Consider the following 27,500-nt stretch of genomic DNA (forward strand, 5'->3'; position numbering starts at 1 on the left):
GCATGTAAAGGCCCCTTTGCATCAGGTGAGGAAATCAATAATGAAGTCAAATAAATAGGAGTAAAGGCAGTGAAGTGCGATCGTCAGGGGTCAAAGGTCACGGTCACAAAGTTTACCTGTGCTATCTGCAGGTAACTTATTAACTAAACCCATTCTTTAGTTATTTAACACACATTTTCACTTATGTGTCCCGTGACGTTCGTGGGAACCTTTTGGAAACGTACGTAAGTTATGTTCGTCACGTGACTTCAGTATTTCACAAACGCTTTTTTATTTATAATCATACCTAGAAAAGACATTCGTAAAGATTCTAACCCGGATGTTGAATAATTCATCCCGCAATTTAAGTTCTGACTCTTCAGTCGTTATTTTACTTTTCACCTGACTTTCGTACGTAGGTAACGTAAATATTTTTTAAACCAACGTTGACTCATTTTGTAAACCTTTTCAGTTTTGACCTAAATGCTGATTTGTTTTATAGTTATACACGATTTGCAAACTAATTCATGTGTTTCATTTCACATTGTCGTCCCAGTGTGTAGCTTCCGTACCTGATGTTCTGTATCTAACGCAAACTGCCTCTTCTTCAGGTAACTTATTTAATGTGTTGTTTACGTAGACGTTGACTATTTGGTCACATGACTTTAGTCGTTATTTTAACACTAACGTGGATTTAATTTGCTCCGTTAGTCAAAACAGAAAATCCTATTTTGTTAACCAAACACATTTGTGTCATTATTTTAACACAAACGTTGATCTTCCCTTAATATTACTAGTTATTTATTGTCTTCAATGCATGTGTGTCTCTCTATATTACCACAGATGAACCCTCCTCCTCCTCCTCCGGTCCCGAAGCCCCGGGCTCGTTACATGAGGGACAGTTTGACGTCTCTGGACAGGTGAGCGCACCTTTAGGTCTGTGGTTACCTGAGTCTGTGCTCGTTACCTGAGTCTCTGCTCGTTACCTGAGTCTGTGCTCGTTACCTGAGTCTCTGCTCGTTACCTGAGTCTGTGCTCGTTACCTGAGTCTGTGCTCGTTACCTGAGTCTCTGCTCGTTACCTGAGTCTGTGCTCGTTACCTGAGTCTCTGCTCGTTACCTGAGTCTGTGCTCGTTACCTGAGTCTGTGCTCGTTACCTAAGTCTCTGCTCGTTACCTAAGTCTCTGCTCGTTACCTGAGTCTGTGCTCGTTACCTGAGTCTGTGCTCGTTACCTAAGTCTCTGCTCGTTACCTGAGTCTGTGCTCGTTACCAGAGTCTCTGCTCGTTACCTGAGTCTGTGCTCGTTACCTGAGTCTGTGCTCGTTACCTAAGTCTCTGCTCGTTCCCTGAGTCTGTGCTCGTACCTGAGTCTGTGCTCGTTACCTGAGTCTGTGCTCGTTACCTGAGTCTGTGCTCGTTACCTGAGTCTCTGCTCGTACCTGAGTCTGTGCTCGTTCCCTGAGTCTGTGCTCGTTACCTGAGTCTGTGCTCGTTACCTGAGGAGCTGGAGGGGGATAATACTAATGTTCTCTCACAATAAATCAATACATCTGAACTCAGTGAAAGTAGATGTTTGGATTTCAACACCAACTTTGTTTTTTCAGAGATGATATCGCAAATCTACAATCAGGTACACACACACACACACCACCACACACACACCACACACACACCACACACACACACACACACACACACACACACACACACTGACGTCCTGCTGATGCGTTGAACCTGTTCCACAAGAACGTCTACAGATGATCTGGAACCAGTTTATCCTCTGGAGCACATGATGCTGCACACACACACACACACACACACACACACACACACACACACACACACACACACACACACACACACACACCACACACACACACACACACACACACACACATATCCACACATGTTTTGATTCAGTGTTTCAGGAGTCAGCTCCTCTCATAAGTCTCTGCTAATAAAGTTTGTCTCCAAACTGCAGAACAAAGGTCTCCATTCAAACTGATTCTCAGTGGTTAGAACAAATTACAGACTTAAGAACCTCATAATTATACTTACAGTCTCGAGGAAAAGTACTAATTAGCGATCTTTTCTTTCAATGTATTTACAATCTGCAAAGTTATTTCAACGTTTTTAATAAGTAAGTCTATTCTCTTTCCTTTACCTGCACTAAACGTCTGTAATGTACATGTCCTCGCTGCAGAACAATAAAGGAACTCTGATTCTGAACCTTGCCCCCCCCCCCAGGTGGAGATTGCCCCCCCCCCCTCCTGTCATGGCGTTGGATCGTAGCTCCGTCTTCCCGTCTCTGGCCGGCGTCACTGACATCATCGCCAGCAGCATCCCCTCATTGGCTGGACTCGCCACCTCCCTCAGAGGCTCCGCCCCCTCCGCCCCTTCTGCCCCCCCCCCCTCCATAGACAGCATGGCTAACAGCATCGCCGCTAACATACCTAGCTTAGCGGGAACTGCTAGCGCTGTGGCTAACCCCCCCGCGGCTACGTTAAACTCCGCCTCCTTCACCACACCTGGTCACACTGTTAGCTTAGACAGCATAGTTAGCTCGTTCGCTAACATTCCCAGTTTAGCGGGGATTGTTAGCAATGTGGCTAACCCGTCTGTTAGCTCCATAACGACCCCGTCAGCCCCCTCCCCCTCACTGCCGGGGATCGGAGACGCTCACACAGGTACAGCAAGAAGTTGATTTTTTTAAATAAAATTACTCCATTTCCTTTGTTTTTAATTTTTCAAAGTGTTCTGCTGGAACGAGTCCGTACCATAACATGAGTCAGCATTTCCTCACTTCCTGTCCCCTGGTCTGGAGGTCAATGGTTCTCTGAATGTGTTTTTGGTTGTTATCCTGAAATAAGGTCTGTGGTTAACACGAGCTGAAGAGACTTTAACGTTTTGTCAGTAAATACCTGTCGGCGTGTTACTTCAGAAATCACAAAGTGGTGTTAATATGTGGAGAGTATCCTGCTGAACTCAACGTTTGTTTGACTCAGAGATTATTTTCTGACATAACCCAAAATCACATGGAGGAATCCCATTGGACGTGGGAGATGCTGCCTTCACGGTCCAACACAGGAATACCTCCCGCTCTGTATTGGCCCATCAGTTACATTACATTACATTACATTTAGCTGACGCTTTTATCCAAAGCGACTTACAATAAGTGCGTTCGACCAACAAAATACAACCTTGAAGAAAACAGAATCATAAAGTACATCAGGTTTCATAGAGCCAAACATTTCAAGTGCTACTCAACTGGCTTTAGGTAAGCCAGTCCTTTGTTAGCATATAAGTGCTTTGTTAATAGTTCTATCGCTCGAAGTGGAGTCGAAAGAGATGAGTTTTCAGTCTGGAAGGTGTGTAAGCTTTCTGCTGTCCTGATGTCAATGGGGAGCTCATTCCACCATCTTGGAGCCAGGACAGCAAACCCACGTGTTTTTGCTGATGGGAACTTGGGTCCCCCTCGCAGCGAGGGTGCAGCGAGCCGTTTGGTTGATGCAGAGCGGAGTGCACACGCTGGGGTGTACGGTTTAACCATGTCCTGGATGTACGAAGGGCCAGATCCATTCGCAGCACGGTAAGCAAGTACCAGTGTCTTGAAGTGGATTCTAGCAGTTACCGGAAGCCAGTGAAGGGAGCGGAGGAGCGGAGTGGTGTGGGAACATTTAGGAAGGTTGAAGACCAGACGAGCCGCTGCATTCTGGGTGAGCTGCAGAGGTCGGATGGCACATGCAGGTAGACCAGCCAGGAGGGAGTTGCAGTAGTCTAGGCGTGAGACGACGAGAGCCTGGACCAGAACCTGAGTCGCTTTCTGAGTCAGCTGGGGACGTATCTTCCTGATGTTGTAAAGCGTGTATCTGCAGCAGCGGGTTGTAGCAGCGATGTTTTGCAGTGAAGGACAGGTTGTTATCTAGGGTCACACCCAGATTCCTTGCAGTCTGAGTCGGGGAAACAACTGAGGTGCCGATGTTGATTGTTAGGTCAAGAGTGGGACAATCTTTTCCCGGAAGGAAGAGCAGCTCAGTCTTGTCAAGATTGAGCTTGAGGTGGTGAGCAGACATCCACTGAGAGATGTCAGCTAGACAAGCAGAGATGCGTGCGACGACCTGGGTCTCTGAGCGGGGAAAGGACAGAATGAATTGGGTGTTTCAGACATACTCCCTTCTGATTGGCTGAGCATGTCCTCTGTTTGTGTGCAGATGTCGGAGCGTTGTCTCAGCTGGTGATGTTAACGTTAGACTCGAACACAGGAGTCTCTTTACCGTCTCTTCAGGAGACGGAGCCATCAGAGGAAGGTGTGTTCAGTCTCATATAAGACTCTTATTCTCAATATGAAGAGTTTAAACATAAGAAAAGACAACCATTTTTCCCATATGAGCAAAGCTTTTCAATGCATAGTCCAACACGTCCACCTCCCGATGAGACGTTATGATTATGAACGGTTTAGTAGGATTATATAAAGTGTGTGTCCTCGGGGTCTGACTCCTCTCCGTCTGTCTGGGTTCCAGTCTCCAGACGCTCTCCTCACACCATCAAAGAAGAGAATCCATACGTCACGCTGTTAGCTTGTTGGGCGAGCCAAGAGGAAGCCGACACCGACTCGTCCAATGAGGAGGACGATACAGGAGCAAGCCCCGCCCCCTCTGGTGCAGAGGGACCAATGGAGGGAGATCCTACTCATAACACATCGTCAACAACCACCAAGTATTTATACGGTACTACAAAAACTACCTCTAGTACTTCACTGCATCCTAACTGGTGTTTGTTTGTCCTGCAGCCTCCCGTCCAATCAGGCGGGACGTCTGGTCCCCACGCGGCCGGCCCCGCCCCCTCCTCCCAGCCAATTAAAGAAGCCGCAGAGACAGAAGATGCCGAGGTACGCAAACGCACCTTCAGGAAGACAAACAACAACAAACGTCCTTTATTTATTTATTTCATTAGCTTTCATTTCTCTGATTTAGTTTTCTCATTCTTGCTGACGGTAAGTAAGAGTTCAGGAAAGCAGGGTTACGACACAAGAGAGACCTGACGCAGTGTCGCATGCAATCAGTGCAGGACAGCAGCCCATAAACCTGTGAAGGTTTGCAAATCATCCTGCAAACACATGTCTCCTCAAGTTGCTGACTGTTCTCTAAATGCTGCACGTGTTGTTGCTGAAGATGCTTCTTCATGAGGAACGTCTGACACTCAGTGTGGTTGTGTCCTGCAGGACGGCCACTATCCGAGTGTCCAGGAAGAAGGGGGCCGTGGGGGGGGCGGCCCCTCACAGCGCCGTGGTGAGGTCCGGCTGGCTGGATGTGTGGAAGGGCTTCAGGTAACACCGTCACCTTTAATACCATATCCACCCTGATCACATCACACGTCCTCTGCTCTTCTTCATTGGTTATAATGTGCTGTTCTTTGGACTTCTGTTTTGTTTAGTGTTTAGTGAACCTTGTACGGCCACCTAGTTGAGAGCCTTGAAAGCGCCTTTATAAATAAAATGTATTATTATTATGATTATTATTGATGGAGCTATCAGCGTCCCCATCACTCTGTATCTGATCTGGGAGTCTTATTACATTTGATTGTCCCTGTTTCTGATGATAAGGATTAATATCCACTGTTCAGGACATCAGATCAGAACCAGGTTTATCTCCAGGTGGGTCGACACGTACGAGGAATTTGACATGATGTCGTGCTGCATACATAAAAGTAAAACAACAATTAAAAACACAGACAGAAAACTATTCAAAGAAAACTATTTACATTGAAATAGAATGGAATAAAAGATGTGCAGTAATAAAATAACAGATATTGTGTACATTGTGCATTTATGTAATGCATAGAGTCTGTGATGGGACATGCTTTGTGTCCGAGACAATGTTAGCATGTTAGCATGTGGCTATAGCAGGCTCCAGGCTCTGAGCAGCTGCAACTCTTCCAATCGCTATCTGCCGTCTCAAGGTCCAGCAGAGACTGAGCTCCAGCCATAAAGGTCTTCAGCTGAATGCACTCGGCTCATTTCTTTGTCTTATCTTTGAGAATTGTTTCTCAGCAGATTGACCCGTTTAATGTGTAAATATCACAAGAGCAGCAACCCACTGTTAGCTCAGCAGCTATGCTACGGGTCATCCATTGAGGTGATTGATAATCAAACAGCTGAGAAGCAGACAGATCGTTTGACATTAACAACGACAGGAGACCCAGTAAAGATCCCTGAGGAACACCTCATCAGATGAGCGGATTCACATCGTTTCTCTTTTCTTACAGACACAGCGTTCTGTGGGCAACGCTGGACGGGCAGCTGATGTCTCTTTGGAAAAAACGCAACGTAAGTACCTGTCTCTCTGTATACACCTGTCTCTCTGTCTCCACCTATCTCTCTGTCTCCACCTGTCTGTCTGTATCCACCTGTCTCTCTGTCTCCACCTGTCTGTCTCCACCTGTCTGTCTGTCTCTACCTGTCTGTCTCCACCTGTCTGTCTGTCTCCACCTGTCTGTCTGTCTCCACCTATCTCTCTGTCTCCACCTATCTCTCTGTCTCCGTCTGTCTGTCTCCACCTGTCTGTCTGTCTCCACCTGTCTGTCTGTCTCCACCTATCTGTCTGTATCCACCTGTCTGTCTGTCTCCACCTGTCTCTCTGTATCCACCTGTCTGTCTGTCTCCACCTGTCTATCTCCACCTGTCTGTCTATCTCCACCTGTCTGTCTGTCTCCACCTGTCTGTCTGTCTCCACCTGTCTGTCTGTCTCCACCCATCTCTCTGTATCCACCTGTCTGTCTGTATCCACCTGTCTGTCTGTCTCCACCTGTCTCTCTGTCTCCACCTGTCTGTATCCACCTGTCTGTCTGTCTCCACCTGTCTGTCTGTCTCCACCTGTCTGTCTGTCTCCACCTGTCTCTCTGTCTCCACCTGTCTCTCTGTCTCCACCTGTCTCTCTCTACCTGTCTGTCTGCAGCCAGTCAGTGTTCAGCTGTGTTTGTTTCGTTCACCAGGACCGGTTCAGCGAGGTTCTGTTTCACGTCTCCAGCATCACCAACGTGAAGAAGCAGGACAAACGCAGGTTCTCCGTGTACTTCAGGAAGAAGCACTACGACTTCATGGCTCACAACGACGGTGAGCTCACCTTCTCCATCGCGACGCCTCGGGAAGTCTGGGTTATAATATCAGTTCCTGAAGTTTGAAATGAGCAGGACATAGAATATAAACAGGAAGTTAAGGTGACAAAGGTTTGCAGTAAAGGACAAAAAGGATAATACCACAATCCTTTAGTCACAACATCATACAACTGTGACTTTATAGGCTTATGGTTATTTCAATAACATCATATTTGTGATTTATGACCTCTTTTAAAACTGAAAATGATGCAGCTCGTCATCATCTGTCATTCGGAGGCCGACAGATGCTCAAACACAACGGAGACCAGGGGCTGGATCAGTAAATGTGGTAATGCTCATTACGACCACAAGGCGGTGCTAACACAGCTAAAATATAAACGTATATGACAGAAAAGATTAGGTAAAGTATTATTTGTAATTGTAACAGACGGGTACACCCCTCCTCTCTGGTTCTTCTTCATGTGTTTCTCTCTCAGAGGTCCATGAAGGCTGGGTCACGTCTCTGTTAGCGTCCCGAGGCCAGCCAAGCCCCGCCCCCCCAGAACTCCTTGGACCAATCACCATGAAGGACACGCGGAGCCGCGCCTACGCCGCCCTGTGGGGTCACGACCTCTGGATCTACCACAGCAAGGAGGCCTTCCAGCTGGGCATCGCCTCCTTCTCCGTGCCCCTGAACGTGGCCTCGGTCAAAACGACGGGAAAACACTCTTTCAGCCTCATCACTCCGTACAAGAGCTTCAGGTACCAAGTGTGTGAAGTGTGTCCCAAGTGTCCCAAGTGTGTGTGAAGTGTGTCCGAAGTGTGCTTTACTGTCTTTTCTTGCCCCGACCCATTCTCCTCGTGGCCCCGCCCCCTCCCGCAGTCTGTCTGTTGATTCAACGAAGGATCTGTCCCTCTGGTTGGACATTCTGTCCTCCACTATCCGCAGTGCTCTGTCCTGCAGCCAGGTGGCGCTGCGGCTCTGGGAAAACCCCAACAACAAAGTGTGCGGTGACTGCGGCGCCACTAACCCGGAGTGGGCGTCGGCCAACTTGCTGCTTGTCATCTGCCAGGCCTGCGCAGGTAAACCTAGCACAAGTGGACAACAGGTGGGATGCTAATGTAGCTAGCTGGTTTTAATGCTAACAGGGATTTGTTCCCAGGTCAGCACCGAGCTCTAGGCAGCAACCTGTCCAAGGTCCGGAGTCTAAAGATGGACAACAAGATCTGGACTGAACCATTAATACAGGTGAGGGGGGGGTGAACCATTAATACAGGTGAGGGGGGGAACCATTATTACAGGTGAGGGGGGAACCATTAATACAGGTGAGGGGGGAGTGAACCATTAATACAGGTGAGGGGGGGGAACCATTAATACAGGTGAGGGGGGGGGAACCATTAATACAGGTGAGGGGGGGGGTGAACCATTAATACAGGTGAGGGGGGGAACCATTAATACAGGTGAGGGGGGGAACCATTAATACAGGTGAGGGGGGCTGAACCATTAATACAGGTGAGGGGGGCTGAACCATTAATACAGGTGAGGGGGGGAACCATTAATACAGGTGAGGGGGGGAACCATTAATACAGGTGAGGGGGGGAACCATTAATACAGGTGAGGGGGGGATGAACCATTAATACAGGTGAGGGGGGGAACCATTAATACAGGTGAGGGGGGGGAACCATTAATACAGGTGAGGGGGGGAACCATTAATACAGGTGAGGGGGGGATGAACCATTAATACAGGTGAGGGGGGAACCATTAATACAGGTGAGGGGGGGGGAACCATTAATACAGGTGAGGGGGGGCTGAACCATTAATACACATGAGTGGGGGTTGAACCATTAATACAGGTGAGGGGGGGTGAACCATTAATACACATGAGTGGGGGTTGAACCATTAATACAGGTGAGGGTGGGCTGAACCATTAATACAGGTGAGGGGGGGTGAACCATTAATATTATGGTCTTATCTAAACCTTTGATCTTTGAGGGAGTGGGGTGCTGACCTTTCACCTGTTCTTCCCCCAGCTGTTTGTCGCCCACGGTAACCGGCTGGCCAATCAGGTGTGGGCTCCTGTGGTGCCGGCGGCGGAGCAGCTGTTTCTGGGGTCGCCGGACGAAGAGAGGTCAAAGTTCATCCAGGATAAATACAGGAGGGGGCGCTACAGGAGGGTTCACCACCTGACCCCCTCCCCCGCCCTCATGGACCAGGTGAGTCTCATCTGAAGCTACACCTAAGGGCACTTCCTGTTTGAGCAGGTCTGTGTACCATCAGATCCAAAGGAACCATCTGTGTTTGAATCTGCACTCCACAGAGCTAATGGCTGACGGATGTTTCATACAGAGTAAGGTACGGTTATTTATGAAGCACACTTTCAGACACAGAGGCAAAGTGCTTTACATCATCATTAACACAGATTCATAAAAACATGCATAAAAGAGATAGTTGTATTGTAAATACTAAAGAGATAGTTGTATTGTAAATACTAAAGAGACAGTTGTATTGTAAATACTAAAGAGACAGTTGTATTGTAAATACTAAAGAGATAGTTGTATTGTAAATACTAAAGAGATAGTTGTATTGTAAATACTAAAGAGATAGTTGTATTGTAAATACTAAAGAGATAGTTGTATTGTAAATACTAAAGAGATAGTTTGTATTGTAAATACTAAAGAGACAGTTGTATTGTAAATACTAAAGAGACAGTTGTATTGTAAATACTAAAGAGACAGTTTGTATTGTAAATACTAAAGAGACAGTTGTATTGTAAATACTAAAGAGACAGTTGTATTGTAAATACTAAAGAGACAGTTGTATTGTAAATACTAAAGAGACAGTTGTATTGTAAATACTAAAGAGACAGTTGTATTGTAAATACTAAAGAGACAGTTGTATTGTAAATACTAAAGAGACAGTTGTATTGTAAATACTAAAGAGACAGTTGTATTGTAAATACTAAAGAGACAGTTGTATTGTAAATACTAAAGAGATAGTTGTATTGTAAATACTAAAGAGATAGTTGTATTGTAAATACTAAAGAGACAGTTGTATTGTAAATACTAAAGAGATAGTTGTATTGTAAATACTAAAGAGATAGTTGTATTGTAAATACTAAAGAGATAGTTGTATTGTAAATACTAAAGAGATAGTTGTATTGTAAATACTAAAGAGATAGTTCAAACACAACATTGTAAATACAGAAGGTGCTCAAACCAGTGAAAAGGCTTCTGGGTAAGCAGCTGAAAACAGTGAAGTGTTTAGCCTTCAAAGAACTCAGCGTTGGTGAAGACTCTGGTTTCTGGAAGTCTGTTCCATTTGTGCAGGGAATATAAACTGAGAGCAGCGTCAGAGTGTTTGGTTCTGACCCGGGAACAGTGAGTAAGACTGGGGGGCTCGCAGCAGGGCAAAGTACGGCCCATTTGGGTATAGGCACGTCACGGTCCATTTTGAATCGGCCCTCAGATTCTTAAAGGTCCCATGTCCATTTCTCCTGATCATAGTTCCATCGTTGAGGTCTATAGAATAGATTCACATTGTTCAATGTTCCAAACTCACATTGGTTTCTCACAGCATCTCTGTATAGTCTGTGTATTCACTCTCTGTCCTACACGGCTTGTTGGAGCTCCTGCCCCCCCCCCCCCTATGAGCCCAGTGGCCGTCTGCGAGACAGCGAGACACAGCGAAACGCAGCCTGAAACCAGCCCGAACACACACACACCCCCGCAGCCTGGCTGGGAGTTTGTGTGTGTGTGTGCTCACTAGGGTTGCAAAATTCCAGGAATTTTCAAAGATGGAAACTCATGGGAATAAACTGGGAATAAACTGGGAATTTTCAAAATGTAAGATTGGCTCTTAGGGAACTTCAATAGAGTTGGGGAAAGTATATTTTAGCATAATCTTGACTGAAACAAACAGATGCCATTCAAGTACACTTGGATATCCATGCCATAGCACACTGCTCACTGCATGGCTATTGAGACCACACAAAGGTTCGCAACAGGCTCACAAATGTGAGAGTGGAAAACTGGTTGGCATTCGGGCAAACCTAAGTCTCTCTGAGCCGGACACAGAGCCTCCTCAACAAGGCTGGACAGTGACACGGAAGAGGAAGACTCAGTGTTAGAGCCATTTTACCTTTTGTTATTATTGTCTGAATGTTGGGCTTAATAATAATATAAATTAGATTATACTGTAAATTATCGGCTATTTTTGTGAGTCACATTATGGTTTAAAATGCATTAACTTAAGGCTCACTTATTATTTGTTATATGTGCGTCAGTATCACGTGCATGGCTATGCCTATATATGGTAGGTTGATAGGACACAGCTGGGGGTGATAGACGGGGAAATGGAAAAGTCTTTTGAACGTGTTCTTTTTGTTACTTTGGAAAATGATACACTTTTGAGTTACTATGAAGCGAAGAAATGTGTCCTCCTGTATGCACCGTGTGGATCAATAAAGATCATCTGATTCAACTACGATCTCCGCTGAATTGTTTGGAAACAAAGAGAGGCGCGTCAAAACCCACAACCCCGATAGAGGTGGCTATTAAATGGTAGACAAGGATTAAAACGCCACCACAATAGTCAAAAGACTCCGTAAACTGTGGATAAAGACTTCGAAGGACAAGCACAGGATTCGTGTGGATTTCAGCTCTGCTTTGGAAACAGCGAACGGACGTTCTAAAGTGCCGAGGAGGAGAACGTGAGTAAACCACGCCGGCCCGGAACTTATGAATGAGACGCTGTTTACAACGGGATCGCTTCGTCAAACAATGCAAGTACTGATGTGTGCATAGTTACGGATGTTTGACAAAACGAAACGGGAAATCCATCCAGTGATATCCTGATGCTTACTGAAGATAATCCGCTATTGCTGTTGGAATGCTTAAACAATGAAATGCATTAACGAACTATCACGCAGCCAGGAAGCGGACGTTAAAGGAATATTTGGCACAAAAACAGGACTCGCGAAGAGCTGTTCTTGGAAATATTAATGACTTTATTTCCTGTGGATTAAGTGAAGAAAAACTCAAATAAACAATGGATCCTGATATACCTCCAGCTGATGTTGCCGCCGCAGAGGAGAGATATAAAACTCTCAGCCAATCGCGAAGAGGAAAACTTGGAGCATGCACCCGCAGAATGAATGAAATTAACCCATTTCTGGTGCGAGGTGGAGATGTGGAAAAGGTGGATGAAGCTGTTGCAACGTTCAAGATGTTACTCAATGAATTTATGGAATGTCATGGAATTGTTCAAATGCTTTTATCTGAGGAAATAAGGGAAACTGAGAGAATAGATTGGTATGAACCAAAAATGTCTGCATTCACGAATTTCCTTAAGGATATGGAAACGTGGAAAAGCTCTCAAATGGATCCTCAGATACTGATTGAACCCCATGACAGTGTTTCCAATGCATCAACCAGGAGGAGCTCAAAAGCAGGATCAGCAACTTCTTCTGCTTCTTCAATCCACCTCAAAATGGCCACAGAAAGAGCTGCCCTCCTTGCCCGGGCAGCAGGATTAAAGGAAAAGCATGCACTTGAAATGGAAAAGGCTCAACTGCAAGCTCAACTGCAAGCTAGATCCGAACGGATAGAAATGGAAGTCAGCCTAGCTGAATCTGATGCAAAAATGAAAGTCCTGGAGCACTTTGAGACTGGTTCACAAAATCCAACACAAGGAAAATATGATGGCATGAATGACTATTTAAAGGACTACAGATTAAAAACACATATGTCAATGGATGCAGAGCCGTCTCCAATTTCCTTTGCTGAGTTCGGATCCATTCCCAAGACACCACTTCAAAGGCTTATACACCAACAACCAAGACCACCAGAAAATATTGATAATGCAAATCAAAGCTCTCAACAAACAGCTAGAGATGCAGGAATTACAGGGACAAATACTAATGACAATTTCCTGACTGTGATGCAAAGACAAAATGACATTGTTAATTTACTTGTACTTCAACAAAAACAAGCATCACTGCCCACTAGGGAAATCCCAGTCTTTGATGGCAATCCCCTGAATTATCAAATATTTGTGAGGGCATTTCAACATAGCATTGAGGAGAAAACCACCAGTAACCAGGATCGATTATATTACCTGGAACAATATACTTCGGGATCCTGCAGGGAACTGGTGAGAAGCTGCCTTCACATGGATGCTAATAGTGGCTTTGCTGAAGCTAAGAGACTGCTAAAAGTGCATTTTGGAGATGAGCTCAAGATAGCAAGCGCATATATGGGAAAAGCTCTCAACTGGAACACTATAAAGGCAGAGGATGGAAAGTCACTGCACTGTTATGCACTTTTTCTGAGAGGCTGCTGTAATGCAATGAGGGATCTGCAGAACATGGAGGAGCTGGACCTGCCATCCAACCTACGGCTCATTCTTTCAAAGCTACCTTACAAACTAAGGGAGAAGTGGAGAACAGCAGCTTGTGATATTCTGGAGCGGAGCCATGAAAGAGCAAGATTACCTGACCTTGTTGTATTTATTGAAAGACAAGCTAGAATACTTCAAGACCCTCTCTTTGGTGACATTCCCGATCAACTTAACAGTACAAAGGCAGCTTTCAAGACCAAGACTCTTGTTGATCCATATCGAAATAAGAGCAAAGGGAGCAGTTTTGCAACCACAGTGGCTATAGTGTCAGACAGGCGTGCAGAGAAACTCAAAGAAGACAAATATCCTGTTAAAAGCTACATTTCCTCCACTAACAATGACACCTCATGTACTTTTTGTACAAGTAAACATCCTTTAGCTGAATGCCATAAAATACATTCAGTATCTCATGAAGCTAAAATGGAGTTTCTGAAAGAGAAGGGACTATGCTTTGGCTGCCTGAAGGTGGGGCACTTGAGCAGGAACTGTAACAGGAGAATGACCTGTCAAATCTGTCATGCTAAGCACCCAACTATTCTGCACATTAAAAGATCTTCAAAGCCTGAAACTGAGAACTTTAAACATGGGAAGGCAGAGCAGCAGAGTGGGGGAGCAAGGCCTGATGAGACATCCATCAGCAGTGCTCTTGTTTCAGTAGGAGAAGGTGAAGGAATCGGGGCTGGTAAAGACGGCATACTTGCCATAGTGCCAGTGAAGGTGAAACTCTGCCATGGAAATAAAAGCATACTGACCTATGCATTCCTGGACCCTGGTAGTACCGACACATTTTGCACAGAAGGGCTCATGAGGCGGCTTGGTGCTAGAGGACGGAGAACTGAAGTCCTTCTTCAAACGATGGGAACAGAGAAAACAGTCAGGAGTTTTGAGGTAACAGGTCTAGAAGTGGGACATATGGAAGATGGCACATATATAAACTTGCCCAAGGTTTACACTCAGAACAAAATCCCTGTTACCAAAAGAAACATTCTCACCCAGGCGGACCTCAAGAAATGGCCTTATCTGCAGGACATCCAAATAAAAGAAATAGATGCTGACGTGGGACTTCTTATTGGAGTAAATACTCCAAAGGCTATGGAACCATGGAGAGTTATAAATAGCCAAGGAAATGGCCCATATGCAGTGAAAACACTGTTAGGATGGGTCGTTAATGGTCCACTTAATGCTATCACAGATCTGGATGATGAAACCCCTGTGGCATTAGTGAACAGGATCTCAATTGTTCACCTTGAGAAGCTAATTGAAAGACAATATATTAACGACTTTCCAGAGAAAGAGTATGAAGAGGAAAGACAAATGTCAGCTGATGACCGAAAGTTCATGCAGATTGTATCAAGCTCGGTTTCTCTTAAAGATGGCCACTACAATTTACCTCTTCCTCTAGATAATCCAAACATTATCATGCCAAACAACCGCCAAATGGCAGAGCAACGAGCAATGTCACTAAAAAGGAAATTCCAGAAGGATCAGACCTATGCAGCTGAGTATAAAGGCTTTATGAGTGACATTATCAAAAAAGGATATGCAGAGAAAGTACCATCGGACGATCTACATGTGGAAAACGGCAAAGTGTGGTATATACCCCATCATGGTGTCTATCATAAACGTAAAAAAAACGATCCGTGTGGTCTTTGATTGTGCATCATCCTATAAAGGCAAATCCCTCAACAGTGTACTCCTTCAGGGCCCTGACTTGGCAAACTCATTGATTGGTGTTCTACTCAGGTTCCGTCAAGAGCCCATCGCCATTATGGCAGATATTGAGGGGATGTTTCACCAAGTGCGTGTAAACGAGGAGAACATAAACTTGCTGAGATTCCTGTGGTGGCCTGAAGGAGAAACCAGCACAAATCTGGAGGAATACCGGATGAGGGTCCATCTCTTCGGAGCTGTTTCCTCTCCAAGCTGCGCAAACTTTGCATTGCGAAGAACAGCTGAGGACAACTGTGGCAAATTTGATGGAGAAGTGGCAGAAACAATCAAATCAAATTTCTATGTGGATGATTGCCTCAAGTCGCTAGCAAGAGAAAATCAAGCTATAAGCCTTATTAGGTCTCAGAGAAATGTGTTCCCTTGGTGGATTCAAACTGACGAAATGGATAAGTAATAGTCGAGTGGTGCTAGAATCCATCCCTGATGAAGACAAGGCTAAACAGGTGAAAAACTTGGATCTGGACAGGGATAAGCTGCCACATGAAAGAGCACTAGGGATGTACTGGGACATTGAAAATGATATATTCAGTTTCCGTGTGACTGTGAACAACAAAACCCTTACAAGAAGGAGTATACTTTCCACTGTCAGCTCTGTGTACGATCCTCTTGGTCTTCTCGCCCCTTTCATATTGAAGGCAAAGCAAATACTTCGATTACTCTGTAAAGCCCAATATGGATGGGATGAAGAAATTCAGGTGGAACTCTCAAAACCATGGCAGAAATGGCTCAAGGATTTAGACCAGCTGGCAAGATTCCAAATTGACAGGTGTGTAAAACCCAAGAACTTTGGAAGAGTGAAAACTGCACAGCTACACACCTTTTGTGATGCAAGTGAAGAAGGATACGGTACCGCAAGTTACCTGAGATTCACCAATGACATGGAGGAGGTACACGTAGCCTTTGTGATGGGAAAATCAAGAGTTACCCCACTAAAAGTCATGACAATTCCAAGGTTGGAACTCACTGCTGCTACATTGGCTGCACGAATGGACAAAATGCTCCGATCAGAGCTACAAGGAGAGCTTTTGGAATCAGTATTGTGGACTGACAGCCAGTCAGTACTGAAATATATTCGAAACAGGACTAAGAGGTTCCACACTTTCGTGGCAAACCGGATTGCTGTTATTCATAACCTCACAAAAGTGAACCAGTGGCGGTTTGTAGACACCAAAAACAACCCCGCTGATGACGCTTCAAGAGGACTGAGCATTGAATCCTTTTACAGTTCAAAAGGATGGCTTCAGGGTCCAGAATTCTTGAAGAAATCTGAAGCACAGTGGCCAAGTATTCCAAAAGAACTTGGTTCTCTCCTTCCAGATGACCCTGAAGTACGCAAAGAAGCGATTGTCACCAGCATTGTCACATGTAAGATGGAAAAAACTCCAACAAGTAAGCTCTTGGACTATTATTCTTCATGGAATGACCTAAAAAGAGCTGTTGCATGGATAATGAAATTAAAGACAATCCTCCTGCAGATGAGAGAAAAAAGAAAAGATGACTCCACTGATCTTGGAGCAAGGCAGGATAAAGGAAAGAGACTGAAGGATCAGATGCTTCTGCTCAATATGCCTACAGCTAATGCACTAAGACTTTCAGTAGAGGACACAGAAAATGCTGAAAAAGCCATTATTTGCCACGAGCAGAGACAGCATTTCAAAGAGGAAATTGCCTTGCTGGAAAAAGGAAAACAGTGCAATAGAGGAAGCTCCCTATACAAGCTGGACCCTATCATTGATGCCGGGCTTCTGAGAGTTGGAGGAAGAACTAGAAAGATGGCTATGCCAACTGAGGTCAAACATCCAATGATTCTACCGAAACATTCTAATATCTCCAAGTTGATATTAAGCCACATCCATAATCAAGTTGGTCACTCAGGAAGAGGTCACATGCTCTCCAAACTCCATCAACGTTACTGGCTATCCGCTGCTAACTCTTCAGCAAGGAGGATCATAAAGAACTGTGTGTTTTGCAGACGCCTACAGGCTAGAGCTGGAGAGCAGAAAATGGCCGATCTCCCACTTGATCGAATAACACCTGATCTTCCACCTTTCACTCATGTAGGCATAGACTATTTTGGACCCATCGAGGTGAAACGTGGCCGAGCTCATGTCAAAAGATGGGGAGTAATCTTTACCTGCCTGGTAAGCCGTGCTGTCCACCTGGAAGTTGCCAGTCATTTGGATACAGCTGCATGCATAAACGCTCTTCGTCGATTCATCTGTCGTCGTGGCACAATAAAGAGCATCAGAACAGATCGAGGCACCAACTTCATCGGCACACAAAAGGAACTGGAGGAGTCTGTAAAACAACTGGATAACAACAAAATCAAGCAAACACTACTCAAAGAAGGAATTGATTGGACATTCAATCCCCCCTCCGGAGCTCACCATGGCGGAGTGTGGGAAAGGCTAATACGACTGGTTAAAAAGATCCTCCATTCTGTCCTGAAGGAACAAACATTGGATGATGATGCTCTGCACACAGCCTTGTGTGAGGTTGAGGCAATAATGAACGATAGGCCAATCACAACAGTGACAAACGACCCAAACGACCTTGAACCCCTCACACCTAATCACCTACTTCAGTTAAGAACAAATCCAATCTTGCCCCCAGGACTCTTTCAGAGAGAGGATCTGTACTCACAGAGAAGATGGAAACAGGTGCAGTACCTTGCTGACCTGTTTTGGAAGCGCTGGACCAGGGAATATCTTCCTTTGATGCAAGAACGGCACAAATGGAATACTATCAAAAGAAACTTCACCCCCGGAGACCTGGTCGTCATCATTGATGAGAACGCACCGAGGAACACTTGGCTCCTGGGACGCGTAGTTAAGACCCTTCCTGGTTCAAAAGGACTTGTTAGGAGTGTCCTGGTTAAAACCAAGACAAGTACGATCGAAAGACCCATAACTAAGTTATGTCTGCTCCTGGAGGCGACAGACTGAGCCTACTAAGCCTTAGCCTTTCAGTCACGTGCACCTCTGACTGTTAGACCAAAGGACTAGACTCTTGGTCTCCTACCCCCTCCCCATCAAAGGCTGCCTTTTGAACGCAGACCATTACAGACAATTAGTACTAGACCTACACACTCCAGTACTAGTCTTACATGGACTTGAAAGTATACAATATACTATGGACTTAAGTATAAAAATATGCTACGGATGGACGTTATGTTTTGTTAAAATGACTCTGTTGATGTACTATTATTGGTAATTGCTATGTAATAAGCAATTAGGGGCTGGTATGTTAGAGCCATTTTACCTTTTGTTATTATTGTCTGAATGTTGGGCTTAATAATAATATAAATTAGATTATACTGTAAATTATCGGCTATTTTTGTGAGTCACATTATGGTTTAAAATGCATTAACTTAAGGCTCACTTATTATTTGTTATATGTGCGTCAGTATCACGTGCATGGCTATGCCTATATATGGTAGGTTGATAGGACACAGCTGGGGGTGATAGACGGGGAAATGGAAAAGTCTTTTGACCGTGTTCTTTTTGTTACTTTGGAAAATGATACACTTTTGAGTTACTATGAAGCGAAGAAATGTGTCCTCCTGTATGCACCGTGTGGATCAATAAAGATCATCTGATTCAACTACGATCTCCGCTGAATTGTTTGGAAACAAAGAGAGGCGCGTCAAAACCCACAACCCTGATAGAGGTGGCTATTAAATGGTAGACAAGGATTAAAACGCCACCACACTCAGAGTGTGATGTTGATGAGGCCCGGAAGAGCCCGTTGACTGAAAGGGTTTAACCAAAATGCAGAGGATCGCTTGAAGGGAGATTTGCATGTTGAATGGGACTTTGTGGGGATTTTTGGATCGGGGTGCATTTTTGTTCATTTTTTAATGAGTGGGGTTGGGGGGGATGAGTAATATTTAACTCAACATTCCTGTTTTCGTTCTTCAATGAAACAAATAATTGTTCAATAAAATAATTAAAACTTGTTCTGTTCTACTTTAAAAAAATACAAAAATCTGTTGAAATGTCATGTTTTTTGTTTAATTTTGCATCGAATATTTCCAAAATTCCCCAGCTTAACTTCCCATGGAAACTTTCCAGAAATGTACCGGAAATGTTCCGCACCTTTGCAACCCTAGTGCTCACACACAGACTCACATCCTCGCGGCGTCCCGCCGTCTCAGGGAGGAGAAATCGGCGGAGCTGAGAAAAGATTGAGTGTGTGTGTGAGGAAGTCCGTGGATTGCTCAATTTGGACCAATCCACGGACTTAACGTAACGGCTCCGCGGATTGGTCCATTTGGACCAATGGGTCCATTTGGGTATGGGCACGTCACTGTACCCAGGGCGTCCAACGAGGCGTTCTAGAGCAGCACAGACAGGTCTTCTCTGTGTCAGAGTGTTACTCCCTACAGGGGGCACTTTGAGGGTTTGAAACTCTACAGACCGTTCACGTGCAGAAGCTACAGAACACAAGGGGACGGGTCATAAACAGAGAAGCAGGACACGGGCCCTTTAAAGTATTTTGGAATATGACCCACATATGAAATGTGTGTTTTTCTTATATTGTACTTCTGAAAAATATATGTTAACAATTATTACACAGTAGTGCTGGGGGGAAACGATTATTTTGAAAACGATTAATCGGGCGATTATTTGATCGATTAGTCGACTAATCTAACGATTATTTTTCTGTTGTTCAATTCATAAAAAACGTAATGTAAAAAAAACGTAATGTAAAAAAAAATGTTTCACGATACTGTGTCTCAGGGGATCTTAATATTTAAGAACCTATTAATGTGTTATACCAGATTAACGGAAATAATCTCAGCTAACTGACGATACAAACCATGTTTACCAAAACAAAACACAAGTCTCATAAGAAGCATCTAAATGACCCCTGAGCGAAAAATGGTAACGGACATTGGCACAGAACTCAAGATAAAAGTAACCTTATTACTTATCGTAGCTGCACATACAAGATATCCGATTAAAGCTGAGACTCCACAGATTATGTAGGTATATAGTATCATCACTGAGTGATCCGGACTCGCGACAGGGGAAGCAAATACAGTCATCACAACACGTACCTTCACAGAGCTTCTCGGGAGATCGTCTCACCACCGTAATCTGATCAAAAGACGTGTTCAATGGCATTAAAATGAGAAAAAACACGGCTGAATCGGTTAATCCATAGGTTTTTAACGTCTCTGTATAAAAAAATGATTGAATTTATAATCCATAATTCCATTTTATGTAAAAATCGGAGAGCAAATGCTAGCTGCTAATGGTAGCCACCACAGCTAGCTGCTGCTTCTGCTAGGCTATGCAGCAGTCTCAGTGAGATATAAATATATTTGCGTTTTGGACTAACTTTAAAATATTCCCATGCTTTTGAAGACCTAGGGCGAGATGTTTTCGTTTGGGGGCTTCGTGCGCAATCCTGTGAGGAGGAGGTGGTAGCCGTTTCAGTCTCCATTGTGTTTGAAGTGCGATTGCGAACTGCTTGTTGCTTTGGGTGACCCACGTGTGTGTAGCGACGCGTCGACGCGGAAATATGTCGTCGACGATATTTTGAAGTCGACGCGTCGACGCGTCGCTACAGCACTATTACACAGTAGTATTCATGTGTTAAAAAGCCCACTTTTCCAATAGATTTAGTTCATTAGAGCTGAAAACATTTTCTAACAAATCTTAGTTGAAAGGAAAAGTCCAATAACTTATTCATATAACAAGCTTGAATTAAACCCTATGATCATCACTCTGATGCTCTGTTTGAAGGGATGAGCTGTTCTTCTTAAAGTATAGTATTCAAGTATCAAGAATGTGAAAAACATTTGGACCCCCTGGAGTAAAGAGTGTGTGTGTGTGTGTGCACTGTAAAAAAAATAACTGTAAAAAAACGGTAAAAATCTGGCAGCTGGTGCTTCCAAAAACTTACCGTCAAATTACAGTGAAATACCCTAATTACAATAATGGGAAAAAACCGTAAATTCACAGTAAATATAATGAATTTCCTTTACAGAGAAACACTGTTATTTTACAGGTATCTTCCCTTGTTTATTACGGACATAATTTAGAGTTAAGCATGTAAAAACTGTTATTTTACAATTTTATCCTAAATTATTACAGTCAAACACCTTCAATAAAGTGACAGAACTTAAGGTTCAGCAGTGAAACACTGTTATTTTACAGGTGTATCTGCTCTTTTTACAGTCAATAACCTTTAATAAAAGTACAGCACTAAAACTTCTACGGGCAAAAAACCCGTAAAAAAACGGTCAAATGACTGGCAGCAGCAGGCTGCCAAACAAAAACCATAACATTAAAGTAAAAAAACTGAAATAAAGTGCAAAAGCAATTAATATACAGGAATTGTCCTTAAAGATTTTAGAGGAAACTTTCCTCTCTTTTCAAAATCCATTGTCTTAAAATGTTACATTCAAATACCTTAAATAAAGTTCTGATGAGAAAAACTGTTTTTTACATTTTTTTTTTATTAGATTTGTATGATCTTACACCAACATAAATACAGAACCTAAAGTTCTACAGCTAGAATACTGTTATTTTACAGCTTTTTTCTAACATTTTCCAATCAAACAGGCTCAACAAAATGACATCACAAAATGTTCTATAGGAAACAATTACTCTGAAAACTTATATATAAAAATATTTGTAGAATTACAGCATTTCATATTTAAACATCATACTTATAAACAGTAGAAACAAAAAGTAAGTAGAATTTTTTTTAAGATTACTTTGAAACATTCTCAACAGAAAATAACAAGATTTACATTGTCCATTTGAAGGAGCAGTGTGCAGGATTTAGTACGTCTAACATTGGGGATGTAGGTTCCAACCAATGGATTACTTGTTCACTCACCCTCATATCCCAAGTTTGTAGGATAATGTATGTTGGCTGCAAAAAACATGAGGCCCAATCATGTTTCCTCTGTTCATTCTGCGCTACTGTAGACGTGGCAGTGCAACCGAGAGGACAAACAGATCAGAATCAGAAACGGGTTTATTGCCAGGTAGGTTCACACGTATGAGGAATTTCACTAGGTGTCGTGGTGCATACATACAAATAAAAAAGTACACAGATAGCAAACTATATTAAGAACACTAATACAAATATAGTAAGATAGCAATAAAATAAAGCAGTAATTTACATCGAAATAGAATGCAATAAATTATAGAATATAAAATATGTGCAGTAAGCAATATTTAAACATTGCATTATTTACCATCCTGTGATCTCCATTATGTAATGCGCTGAGGTAAAGTGTCAGTGGTGGGGAGCGGGCCTTGTTGAGGTGGAGAGAGGTTTTTGTCCTGATGGAGAGAGGTTCTGGTCCTGATGGAGAGAGGTTCTGGTCCTGATGGAGAGAGGTTCTGGTCCTGATGGAGAGAGGTGTTGGTCCTGATGGAGAGAGGTGTTGGTCCTGATGGAGAGAGGTTCTGGTCCTGATGGAGAGAGGTTCTGGTCCTGATGGAGAGAGGTTCTGGTCCTGATGGAGAGAGGTGTTGGTCCTGATGGAGAGAGGTGTTGGTCCTGATGGAGAGAGGTTCTGGTCCTGATGGAGAGAGGTGTTGGTCCTGATGGAGAGAGGTGTTGGTCCTGATGGAGAGAGGTCCTGGTCCTGATGGAGAGAGGTTCTGGTCCTGATGGAGAGAGGTTCTGGTCCTGATGGAGAGAGGTTCTGGTCCTGATGGAGAGAGGTTCTGGTCCTGATGGAGAGAGGTTCTGGTCCTGATGGAGAGAGGTGTTGGTCCTGATGGAGAGAGGTTCTGGTCCTGATGGAGAGAGGTTCTGGTCCTGATGGAGAGAGGTTCTGGTCCTGATGGAGAGAGGTTCTGGTCCTGATGGAGAGAGGTTCTGGTCCTGATGGAGAGAGGTGTTGGTCCTGATGGAGAGAGGTTCTGGTCCTGATGGAGAGAGGTTCTGGTCCTGATGGAGAGAGGTTCTGGTCCTGATGGAGAGAGGTTCTGGTCCTGATGGAGAGAGGTTCTGGTCCTGATGGAGAAAGGTGTTGGTCCTGATGGAGAGAGGTTCTGGTCCTGATGGAGAGAGGTTCTGGTCCTGATGGAGAAAGGTGTTGGTCCTGATGGAGAAAGGTTCTGGTCCTGATGGAGCGCGGAGGGGAGGGGGGTCGGCCACTATCTTCCCGCCTCAGGGTTCTGGAGGCATGCAGGTCGTGGAGGGATGGCAGATTACAGCCGATCACCTTCTCTGCAGAGCGGATGACACGCTGCAGCCTGCCCTTATCCTTGGCTGTGGCTGCAGCGTACCAGATGGTGATGGAGTATCCTCGGCTGTGCTTTTTTGGTGAGGGAGCAGATATTCTGCTCCCGTTTGAGGTCCTGGGCGATGATTGTGCCCAGGAAGCGGAAAGATTCCACAGCAGTTACTGGGGAGTCACACAGAGTGATGGGGGTGGGTAGGGCTGCGTTCTTCCTAAAGTCCACAACCATCTCCACTGCCTTGAGAGCGTTGAGCTCCAGGTGGTTTCCCCCACACCAGGTCACCAGATGGTCCATCGCCCATATGTAGGCAGACTCGTCCCCACCAGAGATGAGTCCGATGAGGGTGGTGTCGTCTGAACTTCAGGAGCTTGACAGACTGGTGACTGGAGGTGCAGCTGTTGGTGTACAGGGAGAAGAGCAGAGGGGAAAGAACGCAGCCTTGAGGGGAACCGATGCTGATGGTCCGGGAGTCAGAGAGGTGTTTCCCCAGCCTCACGTGCTGCTTCCTGTCAGACAGGAAGTCTGTGATCCACCTGCAGGTGGAGACGGGCACGTACAGCTGGGAGAGCTTGTCCTGCAGCAGAGCCGGGATGATGGTGTTGAAGGCGGCGCTAAAGACCACAAACAGGATCCTGACGTAGGTTCCTGCTGTGTCCAGGTGCTGGAGGAGGAAGTGAAGTGATAACTATTAGTAAACCATAATGATGGATGTTATTATCAGCAGCTGCCAATAGATCCCCTACATCTTGTATGGTGGACCTTTGAAGCAGGGTTACACAAAACACACACACACAAAATTGTAAAACAGTTATTGAGAGCATCCCAAGGGCATTGATCCTATGCTAAACCTTCCAGAACACCAACTTTCTAATACCTTAGAAACGACAACTAGCCGTTGGCACGAATGTAATGCTTCAGCTTCCTACAACTTTAAAGCTGTGTGGACGTGGCTCTATGAAGAGTCGTTCATATTTTCTCATTATTTCATAAGTTTAGAAGGGGTAACAACAGTTACCTTTTGTTAATTTTACCTCGAGCCAAACTTGTGCGACTTGTTTCTGAAATCCCTTTCTCTTAAAGTGAATACATAAAATAAAATAAAAAAACAGTGGAGCTTACCCTAAAACTAACCACTGGATAGGGTTAACCCTAACCCATATATATTTTTTGTATTATTTTTTTTTTTTTTAAATATATATCATATAGCACCAAATTGCAACTAATCTATATCTACGGTCACTTTCCACATTGAACATGAGCTCTTTTATTAAATAAACTTAACGCTTTCATTTTAAGTTGAGTTTAGTGTTTTTGACCCTAAGAAACACTGATGCATTAATCAATAACAATAATCCACAGCTCCTCCCTCTGCTCCAGAGGATTTAAAGAATATATTAGGGATCGACCGATATGGCTTTTTCAAGGCCGATACCGATACCAATGATTAGTAATCAAGGAGACCGATAACCGATATTTGGAACCGATATACATTTGCAGTAAAAAAAAAAATCTTGGTGTCAAAATGACGAATAACACAAACTCCAACACAACTTATTTGAAATGCATTTAAGCATAGCCTATATTATGTTTAACTTTTAAACATCTTACAACTGGTTTCCTCTCTGTGCCCTTTTCTTTAGTGCAGTCATCTGCAATGAGTTAGAGAGAGAGAGACAAGAAGTGGGGCTGCAGGCTGACACGCTTAACCAACAATAATGCTTAATTTATTAGATCTGTCTATCTAGCATACAATCCCAATAAGCTGCTAGCAACTGCAAAACACTAGTGCTAGCTAATGTTTTGCAAACTATTAAAAGCGAGGCTATCACAGTAGACCTAACGTTAGTCTAGTAGCCTCACTTCTAATATTTTGCTAAACATTTGCTAGATACATGTTGGCTAGCTAATGAGCTTCACATATCAACCTGAAACACTGCGAGGCTCCACTCGCAGCCCCCCCCACCACAGTTACTCCGCTGCGAGACGCTGCACGCACCCCCAACTCTGACTGACTGTAACTGGGAAACTGATAGAATTGGATCATAAGATCGTGGTGTTTTTGCAACCTCAGCATAGGGGATAGGGATGTTTATTGAACTTCGGTTTAACACATGTATGGCTCTGCCGCTCAGCGCTGCTGCTTGCTTCAGTCTGTGTCTGCGTTCTTTCGCACCTGCCTGTAATCTGAGAAGGTCCCGCCTCTCTGGCTGTCTCCCGCCCAGAACATCTTCAGTAATAGCCTATCAGATAGCGCTGTGGGCGTGACGTTGCTCGTGTGCACAGACTGGTGACTGCAGCCAGAGAAACGGCCGCATCAGAGCCAAAGCTTTATCGGCAATTTGATTAAAAAAAAGGCCGATACCGATAATCGGTCAAATGCGGAATATCGGTCGACCCCTAGAATATATCAACAGTAAACCTAGGAGAAACACTGACATTCAATATTATGTTAGAGACAAGTTAGTTATTACTCACATATCAAAGTCTTTTCATCTACAAGATGGAAGAATAGCTGGGTGCTGCCAGGAGAGACTGATGAGAGGGACACAGGCTGGCGTTAGCAGCTTTCCACACAAAGCCATCACATCTTCTGTTCCATAGTCCTCACTGTCCACTGGTGCTCTGTCAAAAGAGTGAACATCACAGCCGTCATGTTAACCCTTTGTTACACAACATACAACCAACATGCATCAAAAGTGACCCAAATTAGTTTAAATTGTAAATATCTTTGCAATAAATTACCTCCAGGTATTCCTCAATTAACCTGTTTTTGATCAACACCAATTTTCATTTGAACTTTCTTACTTTTTTAAATAAAAATCATGTTTGTATCACTACACTTCTAAGGCACAACATGGGTAAAACATTATCCGTATTATTTCCGATGTTATTCCTAGTGTTTCTTTAAATACATTGTTTTTGATTACCACAAATCATTATATTAATTCTCCAGTTCTAATTGATTAACTAAAATAGTTTATGCCAAGTGTGATACAAATGCAAAAAAATAAAGATACTTTAATGATAATTTTGTTAAAAATAATAATTTTAGCAGAGATTTGGACCAAGCATGTATGATGTAGTAATAAAACAACTATTTTAGTTCACACAGTGTGACATTAGCTAGTCATGTTAGCTTGTAATATAGAGCAGAGCTAACTAGCAAGTTAGCAAACGTTAGTGGTTAGCAGTTTATGCTATGATAGCTGTTGGCTACTGAACATTAACAAACTGGATTCCGCAGTAAAAAAGCTGTGAAACTTTACAATAAGATTGGCGACAACACTGTGACACCCTGCTGCACGTTTATGTGTAATCGTCCCGCGTTGGAGACGAGAGGATGGCGGCAGCACTGCAATAAGCTGTAAGCTAACGTTAGCAGCCACCTTGTTAACCTGTATAGCCCGATTGTCCCGCCGGTGGGACATCTTGCAAGAAACAGCATCTCAGGACTTCTTAAAATGTACTAACAACCTATTAATGATGCTTACCCACTTAACGGGAATAAACTCAGCTAACTGACTATATTAACCATTTTTAACTAAACGAAACACAAGTCTAACAGCTAACGGGGCTAACGCTACTTTAGCACATAACTGGCAAAAGCGATCTTTTTTACTTCATGCTATCTGCACAAACGTATCATATGAAAGCTGAGATTCCACAGATTCCCTTAAAATATATGTCTCATCACTCAAAACTCACTGAACTAGAAGAAGAAACGTAACCTTAAATACACAATTAAACATTCACAAACTAAGGATTATCTAAATACATGTTTAACTCCATTACAGTTGCAGGACTCACCAGATCTCAAGTCTTCTGTTCTCTGTGGACGTCCCGATGCTCATATTTAAGGTGTAGATGTAAAACTATCCCAATATTAGTCCATAAACTCGTGAGCAGACATACAGACAGCTCTGTAGCTCCGCAGGAGAGCCGCTCAAACTGACGTGGAAGTTTCAAATTGGATTGAAAGGCGCGGACAGTGCTCATTGGCAGGTTTTTTCGATGACGTTTATATCAACCAATCAGGAGTGTTGTGGACTCATTCCAATCCTGCTTGTCTTGTCTGCCGTTG

The 27,500-nt window shown here is 43.9% G+C and overlaps 1 protein-coding gene across 5 annotated transcripts in view; it reads left to right on the forward strand.

Moving 5' to 3' along the window:
• Nucleotides 1–27,500, forward strand: part of LOC117556722 (arf-GAP with Rho-GAP domain, ANK repeat and PH domain-containing protein 1-like) — a 35,732-nt gene that overhangs the window by 980 nt on the left and 7,252 nt on the right. For 2 of the 5 annotated variants that reach the window (XM_034232213.1, XM_034232212.1), the window contains exons 1-11: nt 2,245–2,667; nt 4,192–4,287; nt 4,501–4,696; nt 4,770–4,868; nt 5,202–5,306; nt 6,245–6,305; nt 6,971–7,091; nt 7,570–7,834; nt 7,956–8,155; nt 8,236–8,321; nt 9,104–9,286. In XM_034232213.1, the coding sequence (XP_034088104.1) occupies nt 2,256–2,667; nt 4,192–4,287; nt 4,501–4,696; nt 4,770–4,868; nt 5,202–5,306; nt 6,245–6,305; nt 6,971–7,091; nt 7,570–7,834; nt 7,956–8,155; nt 8,236–8,321; nt 9,104–9,286 (1,824 nt within the window). In that variant the 5' untranslated portion in view covers nt 2,245–2,255. Of the gene's footprint in view, nt 1–535; nt 591–822; nt 900–1,584; nt 1,611–2,244; nt 2,668–4,191; nt 4,288–4,500; nt 4,697–4,769; nt 4,869–5,201; nt 5,307–6,244; nt 6,306–6,970; nt 7,092–7,569; nt 7,835–7,955; nt 8,156–8,235; nt 8,322–9,103; nt 9,287–27,500 lie in introns of those variants that run through there. The other 3 variants (XM_034232215.1, XM_034232216.1, XM_034232214.1) reach the window with 3 other exon arrangements.

The sequence above is a fragment of the Gymnodraco acuticeps genome, unplaced genomic scaffold (genome assembly GCF_902827175.1).
Source record: "Gymnodraco acuticeps unplaced genomic scaffold, fGymAcu1.1, whole genome shotgun sequence".
Lineage (NCBI taxonomy): Eukaryota > Metazoa > Chordata > Actinopteri > Perciformes > Bathydraconidae > Gymnodraco > Gymnodraco acuticeps.